This window comes from Pezoporus wallicus, unplaced genomic scaffold, assembly GCF_028554395.1.
Source record: "Pezoporus wallicus isolate ANWC-B61680 ecotype Strahan unplaced genomic scaffold, APGP_CSIRO_Pwel_v1 contig_5958, whole genome shotgun sequence".
Lineage (NCBI taxonomy): Eukaryota > Metazoa > Chordata > Aves > Psittaciformes > Psittacidae > Pezoporus > Pezoporus wallicus.
In genome coordinates, this window is record NW_026638491.1 from 3,786,373 (window position 1) to 3,802,734 (window position 16,362).

The 16,362-nt window shown below is 43.0% G+C and overlaps 1 protein-coding gene across 1 annotated transcript; it reads right to left on the reverse strand.

Moving 5' to 3' along the window:
- Positions 1–2,568: 2,568 nt before the first annotated feature.
- On the reverse strand, positions 2,569–14,166 carry ARL14EP (ADP ribosylation factor like GTPase 14 effector protein). The gene is made up of 3 exons (XM_057411012.1): positions 13,499–14,166; positions 12,392–12,522; positions 2,569–3,975 (listed from the first exon to the last, which is right to left on the reverse strand). The coding sequence occupies exons 1-3, from the start codon at positions 13,919–13,921 to the stop codon at positions 3,747–3,749; spliced, it is 783 nt and encodes a 260-aa protein (XP_057266995.1). The 5' UTR covers positions 13,922–14,166; the 3' UTR covers positions 2,569–3,746.
- Between the last annotated feature and the right edge of the window lie 2,196 nt (positions 14,167–16,362).

A 16,362-nucleotide genomic window follows, 5' to 3' on the forward strand; every position in this document is an offset into this window, starting at 1 on the left:
AGAGGTGAATAAAACTTGGCAAGAATGTTTGTTAAAGAATTAGTGGGGAAAATTATCTGGATCATGAGGGGCAAGCTACAGAATATCTGTACATCCCAGTTTCCACTGAGACACAAATATGACCCAAAAATGTGACTCTCGTTTTAGAGGAAAACAATCTGAAACTGGAAATGGTGTATTTATGCTTTTTCATCAGACTAGGAGAACTTGAAGGCTTTAATGTTGATTCCAGCAAGCTGTAGCTCTTTGTCACATAATAAGTGACAGATGTCTACCTGAACACCTCCCCTCTGTGTAGCTACGGCACTACGGGATTTCAGTGTGAGCTCTTGTGCAGATGTCTTTTCGTCCATTCTGGCTACTATGTTCATCACCTATACAAGGAGGCTAAAAAGAACATTAAAATCAGGAAGAAAAAAGGCACCTTATAGGCTTTAATTCTGACTTCTAGAATATAAAATCATGCTTTTTGTGTAGGTCTGTCCACTTCCTGCTGATCTCTTGAATGGTCAGCCATGAGATTCCAAAGTTAGCATCTCCTTATGGTAATTTCTAAGAGTCATGAACTTCACTGAAAAAAAAAACCCAAACCCAAATTCATGCTGTGTCTAAGGATAAAGTTATAATGTATCTCCCAAATGCCTTTTAGCAGCATAGATTCTGAAAATGCTAATGTAACACCTTTTCTGACTTAACTACCTAACTGTACTATATTATTTGAGTATGCACACTACTTACTTAACAGGACACGTGTCATCAGTTTGAAACTTTCAGCTCCACTTAACTGGGGATGGGAAAGGGCCCGTTCTGTCTCAGACATTACCACAAGGTGGTGTGTGGTCTCTCACAAGACCCAGGGAACAACTCACTGAGTTCAGATGTTAAATTTGGCCACATTCTAAGCTTGGTATGAATTTTTCTCTGTGCGAGAAAGAAATCAAAACAGTACTTAACATAGTATTTAAGCATTAAAAAATCAGGAGCTTCTGCTCAGTCAGCTCAAATTGATCCATGGGGTATGTATTATTCATAAACCGGTTTCTTTTATTGATTTCTGTATTTTGAATATATAATTTTGTCTAGGCATTAATTTTGCACTTAATATCAAAGGGCAAGTTTTAACATGGTAACTTGTTTTTTCTCTTTAATGCATGCAGATTTTGAAGTGGTTATTACACAGGGTTTATGCACTTTGGCTTTTCTGGGAAGTAGTTGTTGCCTTTGGCTATATTAGAAGAACATACTGTTTAACAGGCTTAGTTGTAGAGCAATTCTGAAAGATGAGGAACTACATGTGCTATTTGGAACAGTTTGCAACCACTTTTAGATGACAAAATAGCTTGTTGTTAAATGCTGATGGGATAAGCTCGTGGTGTTTATACAGGAAAAAAAAATGAGCCATAGTTGTAAGCATTTTAGATCTAGTAAGATGGTAAAGTTGTTGCAGCAATGTCTTTGAACAGAAAAACAGATGACAGGGACATGGAAGTATATAAAAATGCTATTGGACTTAACCCACTACAACCTAGCCATGGCAAGGAGACCTGGTAAATATAATGCCCTAAATATGTAAGTAGGACAAGTGAACAACCAACACTAAAAAGTCCCGTTTCACTGCAGGAAACCCTAAATCTCCACTAGCTTCTATAGTGATCACCTGTACCCAGTACTTAGCCAGGTTTTCAGTCAAACAGCAATCCTATACATTTAGTTAGGAAACAATGAGTGATTTATTTGGGAAAGTACTCATTGCTAGTGAATCTGTAAAATGAGGGATTGAATATACTAACTTCTTAGAGACTTAATGGAGATGGATAAATACAGTTCTAGTAATGGTATGCTTGAGGCAGTTTAAGCTACTGGCAGACTTGCATTTCACTTCAAAGAAATGCTTTAACAGGTAAGAATACAAAGTCTGTGGGATTAAGTAAATTATATTCATCAAACAGTTGGAAGCCTGTTAAGTTGATTAACAGTAGGTATTGCTTGCTGGTCTAATTTAAAACATAAATACATAGGAATTATAAGACTGGACCACCTTTTCCCGTCACTTTCATGGAGGTATCCATTTATGTTTTGGTTTCATTCTAAAGGTTGCTTCAGAGGTGAAACAGCTCCAAACATTTATCAAACACACAAGATTAATTGCTGTGTCAGGATAAGTACAATCTGTAGTTACTAAATTAAAATGTATTAAATGCCATTTCCACGTAAGGGAAGCTGTGACTATTACTCAGTTGTGGGGTTGCTATCTGGAAAAGTATAAAAAGCATGCTGCTCTCCCTGAATAAACTCAAGATGGTTCTTGTGATGAATGTGGCTGGAATCTAAGGCCAATGAGAGAAACAATCACTGAAAGAACAGCCAATGTTCTGCCTCTCCCCCCCCACCCCCCCAAAAAAAAGTCTGTTTATTTTTGCAGCAGATTTAATAAAAATGTAGTATAAATAGATGCTTATACTGTACTAGGACCAGCAGATGTCAGTGTAACTCAAAGCATCAGTTCAGATTTTAGTGCTATAAGCTTCATGACACTTATCAGAAAAAAATCCACTCGAAAAAAACAGCAAGATTATACAGCTTTACCCACTGCAGTACCTACTAAGACTTACTAAGTCTTCAGAAATCAATAGTTAATGGTATTCTTGAATAAATGTGGCCTAATAAACATGCATATCTTCCAAGTCTATCATAAAAATACAGAATTTATGCAAAACACAACAAAAAATTCCAGAGAATAATACTTACTTAGATTTCAATTAGAAAGTGATCTACATAAATCATGTTATACTGTAAAATTTTCAGTTCTGCAGATAGATAATGCATCAACCAAACAAAATTTAAATTTGAACATTTGCGTGTTTTTTTGTAGCAATCTGGATATTCTTAGTTTGGGAACAGACATTTGAATGCGTTTCAGCTGCATATAAACATTTACCTTAAAAACAAGTACAAAGTAAAAGAGGGGAGAGGGCTGTTGGAAGTACCAGTTAGTCCAGCCTAAATACAGACTGATAACAAATACAGAAAAATTATTTCAATTGTGTTAGAAAACAACAAATCAGTACCACAGTTAAATACTTTAAACTGTCAAGGCATTGACAATATGTTAATTTAAACACATCAACAATGAGGCTTGAATTATAGGGATAACTTTATCTCAAATCCCTGTAATTTGGATGGGATTTGAATGTCTAAATGCCTTTCACGTTTAAGTGAACAGGATTGGATTTATCAGCTATAGCTGGGATAGAATCATAGATACTCTATAGAAGCATTCACTATTAATACTGGAGAGACTTTTAATAATACCTGTAAATGTAAATTGAGAAATTTTAGAGTGCTTCACATAGAACAGGTTTGAAACCATGAGATCCTGAACTAGAGAATGAAAAAAGAGCAGTATGTGAGAGATGGTGCATTCTACAAAACAAGTGTATCAGACAAATGAGCGGCTCAGGATATACCACATGAAAATTTAGCCCCTTATACCTACATACAGTGAAAGACTGTTTGATGAGAGATTACTTGGATGACTAACAAGACTTGAGTACAAGGTAGAATGAAGTGTAAAAAGACAGTAGTACAATTATCTTCATAATCATACTGAAAAAAAATGTGGACGTGAGCATATTAATCACATGGACTGTGATAAATTCCAGTGGCTTTCAGTAAACCACTGACAAATGTGCTGTGTTTAATCAACGCATGGAATATATACTCGGGATAATTAATGTGCATATACTCTAACCAGCATGCTTATTTTTAATTATTTCTCCTCCTTCTATCTCGATTTGCTCATACAGCCACTTGCGGTCACAGCGACATTCAGCTCCACACTTGTTGGAGCCACACTTGGGGCAAGCATAGAAGCATCCAAGGCAGTCTTCATCCAGGCAATCACAGAGGTCCATCCCACTGTAAAGCAGTAGTCCCTGGCTGTCATAGACTTTACTCTTGGCTGGTAAAACTTGCCTGTATAATGAAAAACAATGGTTATTTCCACCTATTTTGGATGCCAAGCTGCTAGCAGTTGTGGACAGAAGTTTGCTTCCTTCAGGTGTTCATGTGAAAACTGTTAATTTAAAAGATGTATATTCCTGTATTTGACAACATTTCTCAGTCCTTATTGTATCTCCACTATAGTGCTTTGGAAATAATTTCAAGAATGGGAAGGCTTTATTTCTTCAATAGCACACTTATTCAGGCACTTACGAATATTCTTATTTATATGATGTAAACTTCAGATTATCCTCCATGTTGTGAAATGCTCCCTTAATTTACTTTTCTTTAATAATGTGTAGCTGTAATTCAAGGAGTTCAAGTAGAATCATTTAGGGTGCACATATCCTAATTTTAAAGAATTTTTGTATTTTATCATTACCCAACTCTCTAACAGTTCTGTTAAACTCCAGAATCTCAGAAAAACTCTGTTCAGAAGAGACCTCTGGAAGTCACCTTGTCTGACCCTCTTTTCAAAGGCAGGTCAACTCAAATTAAGCTACTTAGGGCTACATCTAGTTGAGTTATGAACAGCTCTAATGTCAGAGATGCCACAATACTTGTGATCCAGCATTTTACAAGTCCTGGGTACAGCAGTAGCTGTCATGTTTCTCCTTTGTGATAGCTGGTACAGTGCAGTGTTTTGACTTCCAGCCTGGGAACAGTGTTGGTGATGCCGATGTTTTTGGTTGTTGCTAAGTGATGTTTACCCTGACCAAGGACTTTGTGAGGCTCATGCTCTGCCAGGGAGGAGGGGAAGCCATGAGGAAGCAGAGACAGGGCGCCTGACCCGGGCTAGCCAGGGAGGTATTCCATACCACAGCATGTCATGCCCGGGGTGGGGGGTAACTGGGAGTTACCCAGAAGGACAGGGGCTTCTGGGTTGGACTCGTTTCTTGGCCAGTGGTATTGTATTCTCTTCCCTAGTTATTTTCTCTTATCATTGTGTCATTGGTGGTGATTTGTGTTGTACATTGGTTGCTGGACTGTTCTTGTCTCAACCCATGGGAGATGCACTCTTTCGATCCTCCTCCCCGTTCCTCCGGGAGCGGGGAAGGGGAGAGCCCCCGGGGGGGAAGTTGGGCCTCGACTGCTCTCAGCCCAGCACCACTCACTGGGAGTGAGTGAATAAGCTGTCTGGCTAGGGTTTAAACCATGACAGTTTCTTTTGGCGTCCAACGTGGGGCACGAGGGGTTGAGATAATGACAGATCTAACCAGATTAATAGTCACTCGTCACAATGCTGATTTATTGGCTCTCAAGGTTGTTCCTCTTGATCTCACAGTTTCAGTATATCATATCTTACTTCCATCCGGTATTTGCTGTATTAGCGTTTTTCAAGCGTGGGGCTTGGGCTAAGGTTTTTGTCTCATTGTACTTTATGGTAATGACTTGTAATACAATAGAATCATTGATCATGAAACTGATCTGGCTTATGTTCCCAGTGTGGTCACCACCTTTATACTTTGGGAGGTATATGATGGAGGTGCTTAGCAATTACACATCTTTTTTCTCCTTCTCAGTTGCTCAACCTGTGAAAGAGACATCCTTTTACCCTCCCAGTCCTCCCCCCAGACCATTTACATTTGAGAGTTTTGAAGTTTTTGAACGACCTTTTAATGCTGTTGAGACTTGTTTGCTGATGGTGATGGGAATCACCACGCTAACACGCATACAGAGTGTGTTTTGCCCACTACTGATTTCAAGAGTTAAGCAGAGTCAGGTTTGGGTCTTGTCTGGGGTCAAACGATGATGTAGGAGGACCAACAGATTTTCCCAGAGGCTGGACAGCCATGAGTGGCAGGGTGTGTGGGATAGTATGGGCAAGTATCTAGGTCAGTGGGCCCCTCCAGTACTTTGGAATTTCACTACCGAACAACTGCAAAATCCAGAAGAATTAGTAAAACACTTAAATGAGGTGTGTGGTCATTCTGGCCATACCAGAGATGGACAAATCATGGCAAAGTGCTGGGGCTTGGCCTATGCTTACAGGGCCTTGTTCAACACTATCCAGCACCTTCAAAAGGAAAAGAATGTCGGCGGATTTGAGGGCAAAGCAACAGTCGCTACTCAAACTTTGGCTACAATGAACAGCACAGCTACCCCAGTGGCAAGTACAGCAGCTGATCGAACTTCAACTGCCACAGACAGCGCGGTTACCCCAGCTCCAAGCACAGCAGCTGCACCACCCCCAGCAACAAGTACAGTTGCTACTCAAACCACAGTGATAATCACTGCAGCCAAACCAGAGGACCAATTCGTACCAATATTGGTTGCCCCTGTACACAAGAGAACAAGCAAAAAAGAGGCAAGAAGGGTGAAGCAAGATGAAGAACCAATGAATTCACCACCTGGTCCAGAATCTGATCAGGAGTCATCATCACATGACGAAGAAGAAGAAGAGGTAACTTCTCGACCTCGGACCTCAACCGAGCTACAGAATATGGGAAAAGATTTTACCCGTCAACCAGGGGAGCACATCATCACCTGGTTACTCCGATGCTGGGACAATGGGGCCGATGGTCACGAACTAGAAGGTACAGAAGCCAAGCAGCTGGGATCACTTGCTAGAGAAGGGGGAATTGACAAAGCAATTGCAAGAGAGAAAAAGTCCCTCAGTCTTTGGAGGAGGCTCTTGGCAGCTGTGAAAGAAAGGCTTCCATACAAGGACGATGTTATGAGTTGTTTAGCCAAGTGGACTACTATAGACAAAAGCATCCAGTCTCTGAGGGAATCGGCCATCGTAGAGATGATCTATCACATCAAGCCGAATAACGGGGATACACCTATAGATCCAGATGAAGTTGAATGTACACGACACATGTGGCGAAAACTTACATGGAATGCACTGTCATCATATGCCCATTCATTGGCAACAGTAACCTGGAATGACATAGTACCACTAACAGTAGATGAAATGGTTCATAAACTCCGAGAGTTCAAAGTCAATCTCACCCCTTCCATCATCTCAGCTGTGGAAAAACTGTCCCAGGACCTCAAACAATTGAGGGACGATCTATCTGATTTATCCAGCTCCTCACGTGTACCAACACACGTCTCAGCTATTAACAAAAGGCGTCCTATTGTTCAAGAGAGGAGATACAGAAGGTATACGCCACGGGCTACCCTATGGTTTTACCTGCTGGATCACGGAGAAGACATGACAAAGTGGGATGGAAAACCTACTTCATCTTTGGAGGAACGGGTGAGTGAATTGAAGAGGGGAGCAAGGGCCAAGACTGATCATCCCATGAGAGCTACGGCTTCAGTCTCTGGTGAGCAGTTTCCCAGATGGAGTGGAAGAGCTGATTTTACTCCAGCTCCTCTGATGACGAAGAATAATCCCTTTTACCACGACTTAAGTGTCCAACGCTGTGATGACCATTAGAGGGGCCCTGCCTCCAGCCAGGTGGAGGTAGGGGACAATCGGATTTACTGGACTGTGTGGATCAGATGGCCTGGCACATCAGTCCCACAGAAGTATAAGGCTCTAGTAGATACCGGTGCACAGTGTACCCTGATGCCATCAAGCTGTCAAGGGGTGGAACCCATCTATATTTCTGGAGTAACAGGAGGATCCCAAGAGTTGACTGTGCTGGAGGCTGAAATCAGCCTGACTGGGAGGGAATGGCAAAAGCACCCTATTGTGACTGGTCCAGAGGCTCCATGCATTCTCGGCATAGACTACCTCAAGAGAGGGTACTTCAAAGACCCAAAAGGGTACCGGTGGGCTTTTGGTATTGCTGCTTTGGAGACTGAGGAAATTGAGCAGCTGTCCACCTTGCCTGGTCTCTCAGAAGATCCCTCTGCTGTGGGGTTGCTGAAAGTTGAAGAACAACAAGTGCCAATTGCGACCACAACAGTGCACCGGCGGCAATATCGCACCAACCGAGACTCCCTGATTCCCATCCATCAGCTGATCCGTAGACTGGAGAGTCAGGGGGTGATCAGCAGGACCCGCTCACCCTTTAATAGCCCCATATGGCCAGTGCGAAAGTCTAATGGAGAATGGAGACTAACAGTAGACTATCGTGGCCTGAATGAAGTCACACCACCATTGAGTGCTGCCGTACCGGACATGCTAGAACTTCAGTATGAACTAGAGTCAAAGGCAGCCAAGTGGTATGCCACAATTGATATTGCCAATGCATTTTTCTCCATTCCTTTGGCAGCAGAGTGCAGGCCACAGTTTGCTTTTACTTGGAGGGGTGTCCAGTTCACTTGGAACCGACTGCCCCAGGGGTGGAAACACAGCCCTACCATTTGCCATGGACTGATCCAGACTGCACTGGAACAGGGCAAGCTCCAGAACACCTGCGATACATTGATGACATTATTGTGTGGGGCGATACAACGGGAGGAAAATAATCCAAATTCTGCTGAAAGCCGGTTTTGCCATAAAACAAGAGTAAGGTCAAGGGACCAGTACAGGAGATTCAATTTTGGAATTAAAACGGCAAGATGGATGTAGACAGATCCCCACAGATGTGATCAGCTAGATAACAGCAATGTCTCCACCAACTAGTAAGAAAGAAACGCAAGCTTTCTTGGGTGCAGTGGGGTTCTGGAGAATGCACATCCCAAATTACAGTTCGATTGTAAGCCCTCTCTATCACGGGACCCGGAAGAAGAATGATTTTAAATGGGGCCCTGAGCAGAAACAAGCCTTTGAGCAAATTAAACGCGAGATAGTTCATGCAGTAGCCCTTGAACCAGTCCGGACTGGGCCAGATGTAAAAAATGTACTGTACACTGCAGCTGGGGAGAACGGTCCTACCTGGAGCCTCTGGCAGAAAGCTCCAGGGGAGACTCGAGGTCGACCCCTCGGCTTCTGGAGTCGGGGATACAAAGGATCTGAGGCCAGCTATACCCCAACTGAGAAAGAGATACTGGCAGCCTATGAAGGGGTTCGAGCTGCTTCGGAAGTGATTGGCACTGAAGCACAGCTCCTCCTGGCACCCAGGTTGCCTGTGCTGGGCTGGATGTTCAAAGGCAGGGTCTCCTCCACACATCATGCAACTGATGCTACATGGAGCAAATGGGCTGCACTAATTAACACAACGAACTCGAATAGGAAATCTCAGTCGTCCAGGCATTCTAGAAGTCATCATGGACTGGCCACAGGGCAAAGATTTTGGAATGTCACCAGAGGAGGAGGTGGTGCGTGCTGAAGAGGCCCCACCATATAATAAACTGTCAGAAAGTGAAAAGCAGTATGCCTTGTTTACTGATGGCTCTTGCCGTATTGTGGGAAAGCATCGGAGATGGAAGGCAGCTGTATGGAGTCCTGGACGACAAGTTGCAGAAACTGCTGACGGAGAGTGTGAATCGAGTCAGTTTGCCGAGGTGAAAGCGATCCAGCTGGCCCTGGACATTGCTGAACGAGAAAAGTGGCCAGTACTTTACCTCTATACTGACTCTATACTTTATACTGATGGTGGCAAATGCCCTGTGGGGGTGGTTGAAGCAATGGAAGCAGAGCAACTGGCAACGCAGAGGTAAACCCATCTGGGCTGCTGCACTGTGGAAAGATATTGCTGCCCAGGTGCAGAACCTGGTGGTGAAGCTACATCATGTAGATGCCCATGTACCCAAGAGTCGGGCCACTGAGGAACACCAGCACAACCAACAAGTGGATAAAGCGGCTAAGATTGAAGTGGCTCAGATGGACTTAGATTGGCAACATAAAGGTGAATTATTTTTGGCCCGGTGGGCCCATGACACTTCAGGCCATCAGGGCAGAGATGCAACATATAGATGGGCCCGTGACCGAGGGGTGGACTTAACAATGGACACTATTGCCCAGGTTATTCATGAGTGTGAAACATGTGCTGCAATTAAACAAGCCAAGCAGTTAAAGCTCTTTGGTATGGAGGACGATGGTTGAAGTATAAATATGGGGAGGCCTGGCAGATCGACTATATCACACTGCCACCAACCCGCCAAGGCAAGCGCCATGTGCTTACCATGGTGGAAGCAACCACCGGGTGGCTGGAAACATACGCTGTGCCCCATGCCACTGCCCGGAACACCATCCTGGGCCTTGAGAAACAGATTTTGTGGCGACACGGCACCCCAGAGAGAACTGAGTCAGACAACGGGACTCATTTCCGGAATAACCTTATAGATATTTGGGCCAAAGAGCATGGCATTGAGTGGGTATATCACATCCCCTACCACGCACCAGCCTCTGGGAAAATCGAACAGTACAATGGGCTGTTAAAAACTACACTGAGAGCAATGGGTGAGGGAACTTTCAAGCATTGGGATACACATTTACCAAAGGCCACCTGGTTGGTCAACACCAGAGGATCTGCCAACAGGGCCGGCCCAGCCCAGTCAGAACTTTTACATATTGTAGAGGGGGACAAAGTTCCCGTGGTGCATATGAAGAATTTGCTGGGGAAGACAGTCTGGGTTATTCCTGCTTCAGGTAAAGGCAAACCCACTTTGCCCTTGTGGGATTGCTTTTGCTCAGGGACCTGGATATACTTGGTGGGTAATGCGGGAAGATGGGGAAGTCCGATGTATACCTCAAGGGGATTTGAGTTTAGGGGAAAACATCCAGTGAACTCAATTGTATGCTGTTGCCTGCTGTGTAATACTTTTATAGCTCATCAACTAGATGTCTCCAGCTCACCAGAGACTAGCCCTGACTTCCCTCCAACCATCATCCCAACAGAGAATGAACTTTGACAGAACCGGATGAGTTCCGCAGTAAAGGAACGACCAGCATCAGCAGGCAACGATCCAATACTGCACACAGCCTTTCCTGCCCTGAAAGATTGTTACAACAGATGGAACCTGACATCACGGACCGAATGGACTTGGCAGCATTATAGGGATTGGTCCATGCACTAAGAAAATGACCTTTTTCTCTTGGTCTGTGTGTATATGGATGTATATACGTGGGAGAGCGATGGTGCATTGAAAATGTGGGATCTGAGCATGACGTGAATGCTATGAAATAAGGGGTGGATAATGTCCTGGGTTCAGCAGTAGCAGTCATGTTTCTCCTTCGTGGTAGCTGGTGCAGTGCAGTGTTTTGACTTCCAGCCTGGGAACAGTGTTGGTGATGCCGATGTTTTTGGTTGTTGCTAAGTGATGTTTACCCTGGCCAAGGACTTTGTGAGGCTCATGCTCTGCCAGGGAGGAGGGGAAGCCATGGGGAAGCAGAGACGGGGCGCCTGACCCAGGCTAGCCAAGGAGGTATTCCATACCACAGCATGTCATGCCCGGGGTGGGGGGTAATTGGGAGTTACCTGGAAGGACACAGGCTTCCGCGTGAGACTCGTTTCTTGGCCGGTGGTATTGTATTCTCTTCCCTTGTTATTTTCTCTTATCATTGCTGTCATTGGTGGTAGCGGTGGTGATTTGTGTTGTACATTGGCTGCTGGACTGTTCTTGTCTCAACCCATGGGAGCTGCACTCTTTCGATCCTCCTCCCCGTTCCTCTGGGAGCGGGGAAGGGGAGAGCCCCGGGGTGGGGGGGCCCTCGATTGCTCTCAGCCCGGCACCACTCACTGGGAGTGAGTGAACAAGCTGTCTGGCTAGGGTTTAAACCACGACATTACCACATACATAGAAAAAGTTTTCATAACACCTCAACAAAATTTCCCTGGCTGCAACTTCTATCCAAACTGAGTAGAGGAAGTAAATGGAGGGGGGAAAGGATGTGTAGTTTGTGAGTAGCACATCTAGCACCTGCTTTTGTCTTTTAAGGTTAAACTTGGATGAAGAGCAGGGGAAAAGCATGAATGAGATCTTTCTTGCAAGTTTTAACAAACATTGTATGACTAGTTAAACTGGGATTTTCCTCACTATCAGCACAAGACTGACCTGGTTCAAACTTTCTAGTGGAAAATGCCAGACAAAATTCAGTTGCATATACCTTTCCCTTGTAGAAAGCATCATAATCAGCCACATTAAAACACTGCTATTTATTACCTAGTGTTGTCCAACTTGGACACTTTTTTTGGGGGGGGGGGGGGGAAGGTATGGTCCTACCTTGCACCTTTTTGTTTCCAAAGTGTAACTACTGGTTTTAATGGAAGATGACAACTCCAATATTTTACATGTAGTCTACTTGATCTTACTGTATTCAAATTCAGCCTATTAGAAATTTAGTTTATGTATAAATTAATCACTTCATCTATGACCTGTGTAGTATTGTCACACCTTACCAAATACTTGTTTATATTCTAATTGCCTGAAATATGGACTGTATGTAATACCTGATCTTTCATTATCTCAGTAATGAGTGAGCTTTAACATCCTCAAAACCAAAAAAGCTATCTGTAAAGGTGCGAACATCTACATGGAGAATGTCACAGGCTATTTTATTTTGAAGTGGAAGTAAAAGACGGTGTAAGTATAGGAAACTGCTCACCTGTCTGAATTAAATGCCGCATTTTTTGTTTGCAGCCTTCTTTTTTCCCTCTTGCTGGTCTCAGGAGTGAATTCAGTCTGCCGGCCTGGATTAGCAAACTGTAGAGACTTCAAAGCCTTAGCTGTACGCCCCTGAACAAAGACAGAAAATTTCATTTATTTACAAATACAAACCTGAATTTGTAAGAAAATGTTAATTCAAGCCAGGATATTGTAATAATTTGGGTAAATTGCTGACCTCAACTGTAAGCACTGGATTTCCCTGGAGAAACAACTTCAGTCTTAAAATTCTTCCAGTCTCAAAACACAACAATACCAGTTTTACAGTAGCAGTTTTAATCAATGCTTTCAAATTTCACTCTATCAGTGTCACACTGACAAGCAACTGAAAAATACAGCTGGGCAACAGCTCTTGGAATGCAATTCTGCTTTGCTACAGGGCATATATGGATGAGCTCTTGCCAATTTGGTTGCCAACACTTCTACTGATTGCCTGCGTACAGCTAGAATGCTGCATTCAACAACGTACAAGCTGTATTCCAAACTTGGCACTTAAAGCATTATCCTCCCACTGCCCACAGTCCACTAATGCTCCTGAACAAACACCATGGCCTTCACAGCTCAGATGCCACAACTAGTACACTTGATTTTGCCTCAGTGTAGAGCCACTTGGTAATGAACTGTCTGAGATGGTGGATAATTTTATTTTCAAACTGAAGTTACTAAACCCAAAGTTTATCTCAAATCCTTTGGAAGAAACCTTTGCAGTGTTCAGTTTTAAGCACATGAGCTTGTTATTTGCAAGGCTTGAGTAACAGCTTAAAATACCAGCAGCAGTCTGGTATATACACAGACTTGTAAGTTGTAAACCACCACAGCAGACACAATCATTCACATCTAAAAGACCATAGTAGATAATTAGGGAAGTGGAATTTTTAAGGTACTCCAAGTAAAGGTTGGAGCATAGTAAACTCCTACACAACTAGCAGACTAACCTTTCAAATTTCTATTAAAAAACTTTATTTCTTTAGCTAAGGCTTGTATGAAGCAAAGTTCCAACAGCTTGCAGAACTTAAGAGGGACTGGGAAAACTGATCCATATACATACGTCTGAATCAAGTTTTCGTCTTTGGCGATCTTCAGATTCAACATCCACGCTTCCGTTTATTATCTGCATGCATTTGGGACAAAGCTTCCAACCAGGTACAAACTGCCTTCCAAACTTGGCGCTTAGAAAAGTTGCATCATCCAAGTCAATTGCTCGCAAGTTTTTCTTTGATAGTTTCCTGTGTATATTGAAGGGATCGCAACATGACTTCTGCAAGTCTTCAAATCTTTCAATGTAAATTTTTGCATGGTGGAAGCAGATTGTATTGTTCTCTGAAAGGGTTATTCCAGTCCTAAGCTGAAGTAACAGTAGATCAGATGAAGACAGATCTTGCTTAGATTTGAAACCAGTGTGACGGGTGTAATAGGTCTTATGGCATTCATTGGTAGTTTGAAGCTGAACTCCAACTGAACAAGCATCCATTTTACTTTTTCAGAACAATTTAATTTGTTTATTTTGCCTAAAGTGAATCCTTTGAAGTCTTTAGTATTTTCATGAAGATCACCCTAAAAAAAGTATTAAAAAAATCAATGAGATTTGTGCTGCAAACATTTACCTACAAGCTCGACAGATTAGGTCTAAGTAATTTAAAAGACATGTAAAGAACTTATAGCTTTCTACTCTAGAGAAGACTAAAAATACACTAACTTTAATTCTGGAATTAAACCAAACACCTTATTCATTTTGGAGGCTTTTGGGATTTTTTTTCCCCACTACTATAAGCATCAATTCAAAATGCTTAGTAGGATTACTTTCTCAAAAGCCATCTGGGAGCCACATATGAGGTGGATGAACTCTTCAGGTACCAGTCATTAGTTTCCTGGGGGCCTCCTCTCTCAGCACAAACCTTGCTTGTCAAGACCAGTTGCAAAGGTGGTCCCCAGGAAGAGACTGCTGATGGCTAAACAATTCATCCATCCTGTTTCCAAGTAGTTTCTAGGAAAAAAAAGGGCTGAAGGTAGGCTGCATGGGATGCCTTATGTCAGTAATTCACATCCAACAGTGCTTCCCTAGGTATTCTTCCCATGTAGACCAGGGGCAAGTTGACATGAGCAGAATCAACCTGAGCCTTTACAATAAGCAGCCTGGGGTATACACAAAAGCTGGTGGTTCTAGATGTCTTCAGTTGTTATGGTCATGTGGCTTTTGTACTGCCCTCCAACTGTTTGATGTAAATATTGGGCAGTTATTTAAACACTAATTCCATTACCAAATAAAAAGCTTGCTACTGTAGAGTGGTTTCACACCATGCTAAAGTTTGCTGCAAATCCAGTGCTGGCCCTGACACATCAGAGCCTGAAGTCTTCTTGCCTTATTTTCTACTGCAAAATAAAGAACAAATTTCTAACAAAAGAAAGGAACTCATCTGCTTTCAAAATACTTGAGAACCTTCACTACAATGAATACAGCCTAACTGGAATGTTAACATTTACCTACACACTATGCAAAACCAGAATTCAGACAAAAAGCTGTGTACTGTTTTGGCTAAGATGAGAGTTCAGTTTCTTCACAGCAGCTGGTACAAGGCGATGTCCTGAATTAGCACTGAAAATGGTGTTGATAGCACCCTCATGATTTAGCCAATCTTGAGCAGTGCTTCTACAGTGCTAAAGCCTCCTCTACTCCTCAGGCCCCGCCTCCCCCTATACCCCCTTCACATGCACAAGGAGCTGGGAGGTGACTCGGGCAGGACAGTTTACGCCAACTGACCCAAAGGCCAGCTGGCATCACGCTCATCAATAAACCCGAGGGAGGAGGTTGGGAGCATGGTGCTCAGGGAATGGCTAGGGGTTGGTTGGTAATGAGCAATTGTTTTCACTTGTATTGCTGCTGCTTCTTGCAGTTTATTTTCCTTCTTTTTTTTTTTTGCCTATTTATGTACTTTTACTGAAGCACTAACTTGGAATGGTACTTTCTTTTTTAATCTCTTTTAAAAGACCATGTGTCCAAGTTTACCTTGGTAATCAAGCAGCTATACTCAGAACTAATCTTTTGTTTTTCCTTAGGCTCATAAATTGTGTCTTTCCAACCTAGTAACTGGAACTGTGTATGATCAAAGCTCACTGCAGCAGAGTTAACATTTGATCAGCAATTTAGCTAACACCAAATTATTCAAAGTTATGTTACAGGCTATGCACCAACCTTGATGCTCTTGGCAAATTCCCACTGTGGTAGGTAGGGCCTGTGTATGTGGATGAGGAATCACGCTAGGTCAGTATGAAAGTGGCAACATGAATTTTCAGAATTTGCATGTGTATTAGAAGTCAGAGCTCTTGGGAAACACTCTATTTAAAAACAAACCAACAAAAAGCCCCTAACAATTTGTCTTCTGTAAAACAAAAAATAATCACTACAGTTCTACCCTTGGCATGCCCCTGTTTTGGCAGCTGACTGCCCTACCTGAAATACCACTATGGGAAACACAGGCAAAGCACATCAAGTCTATCACCACAGTTTGTCCACATGACAGTGTACTGGTAACAGAGATTATCCCATTCACTTGTTTTGTAAGTATTCCTGGAAAAAGCTCCAGATTGCCTGGTTGCAGCTGGGATAGAGTTAATTTTCTTCATAGTAGCTGGTGCGGTGCTGTGTTTTGGCTTCAGCCTGAGAACAATGCTGATAACACTGATGTCATTAGCTGTTGATCAGTAACACTGCTGTGGTTTAAACTGGTAACTCAGAATCATGCAGCCACTTGCTCACTCCCCCCTTTCATTCTCCTCCCTCTCCTCCACCCCCCCCCCCCCCCCCCCCCCCCCCCGACGGATAGGGAGAAGAATCCAAAGAATGTAGCTCCCATGGGTTGAGATAAGAACAGTCCAGTAACTAAGGTATAACACAAACCACTACTGCTGCCACCA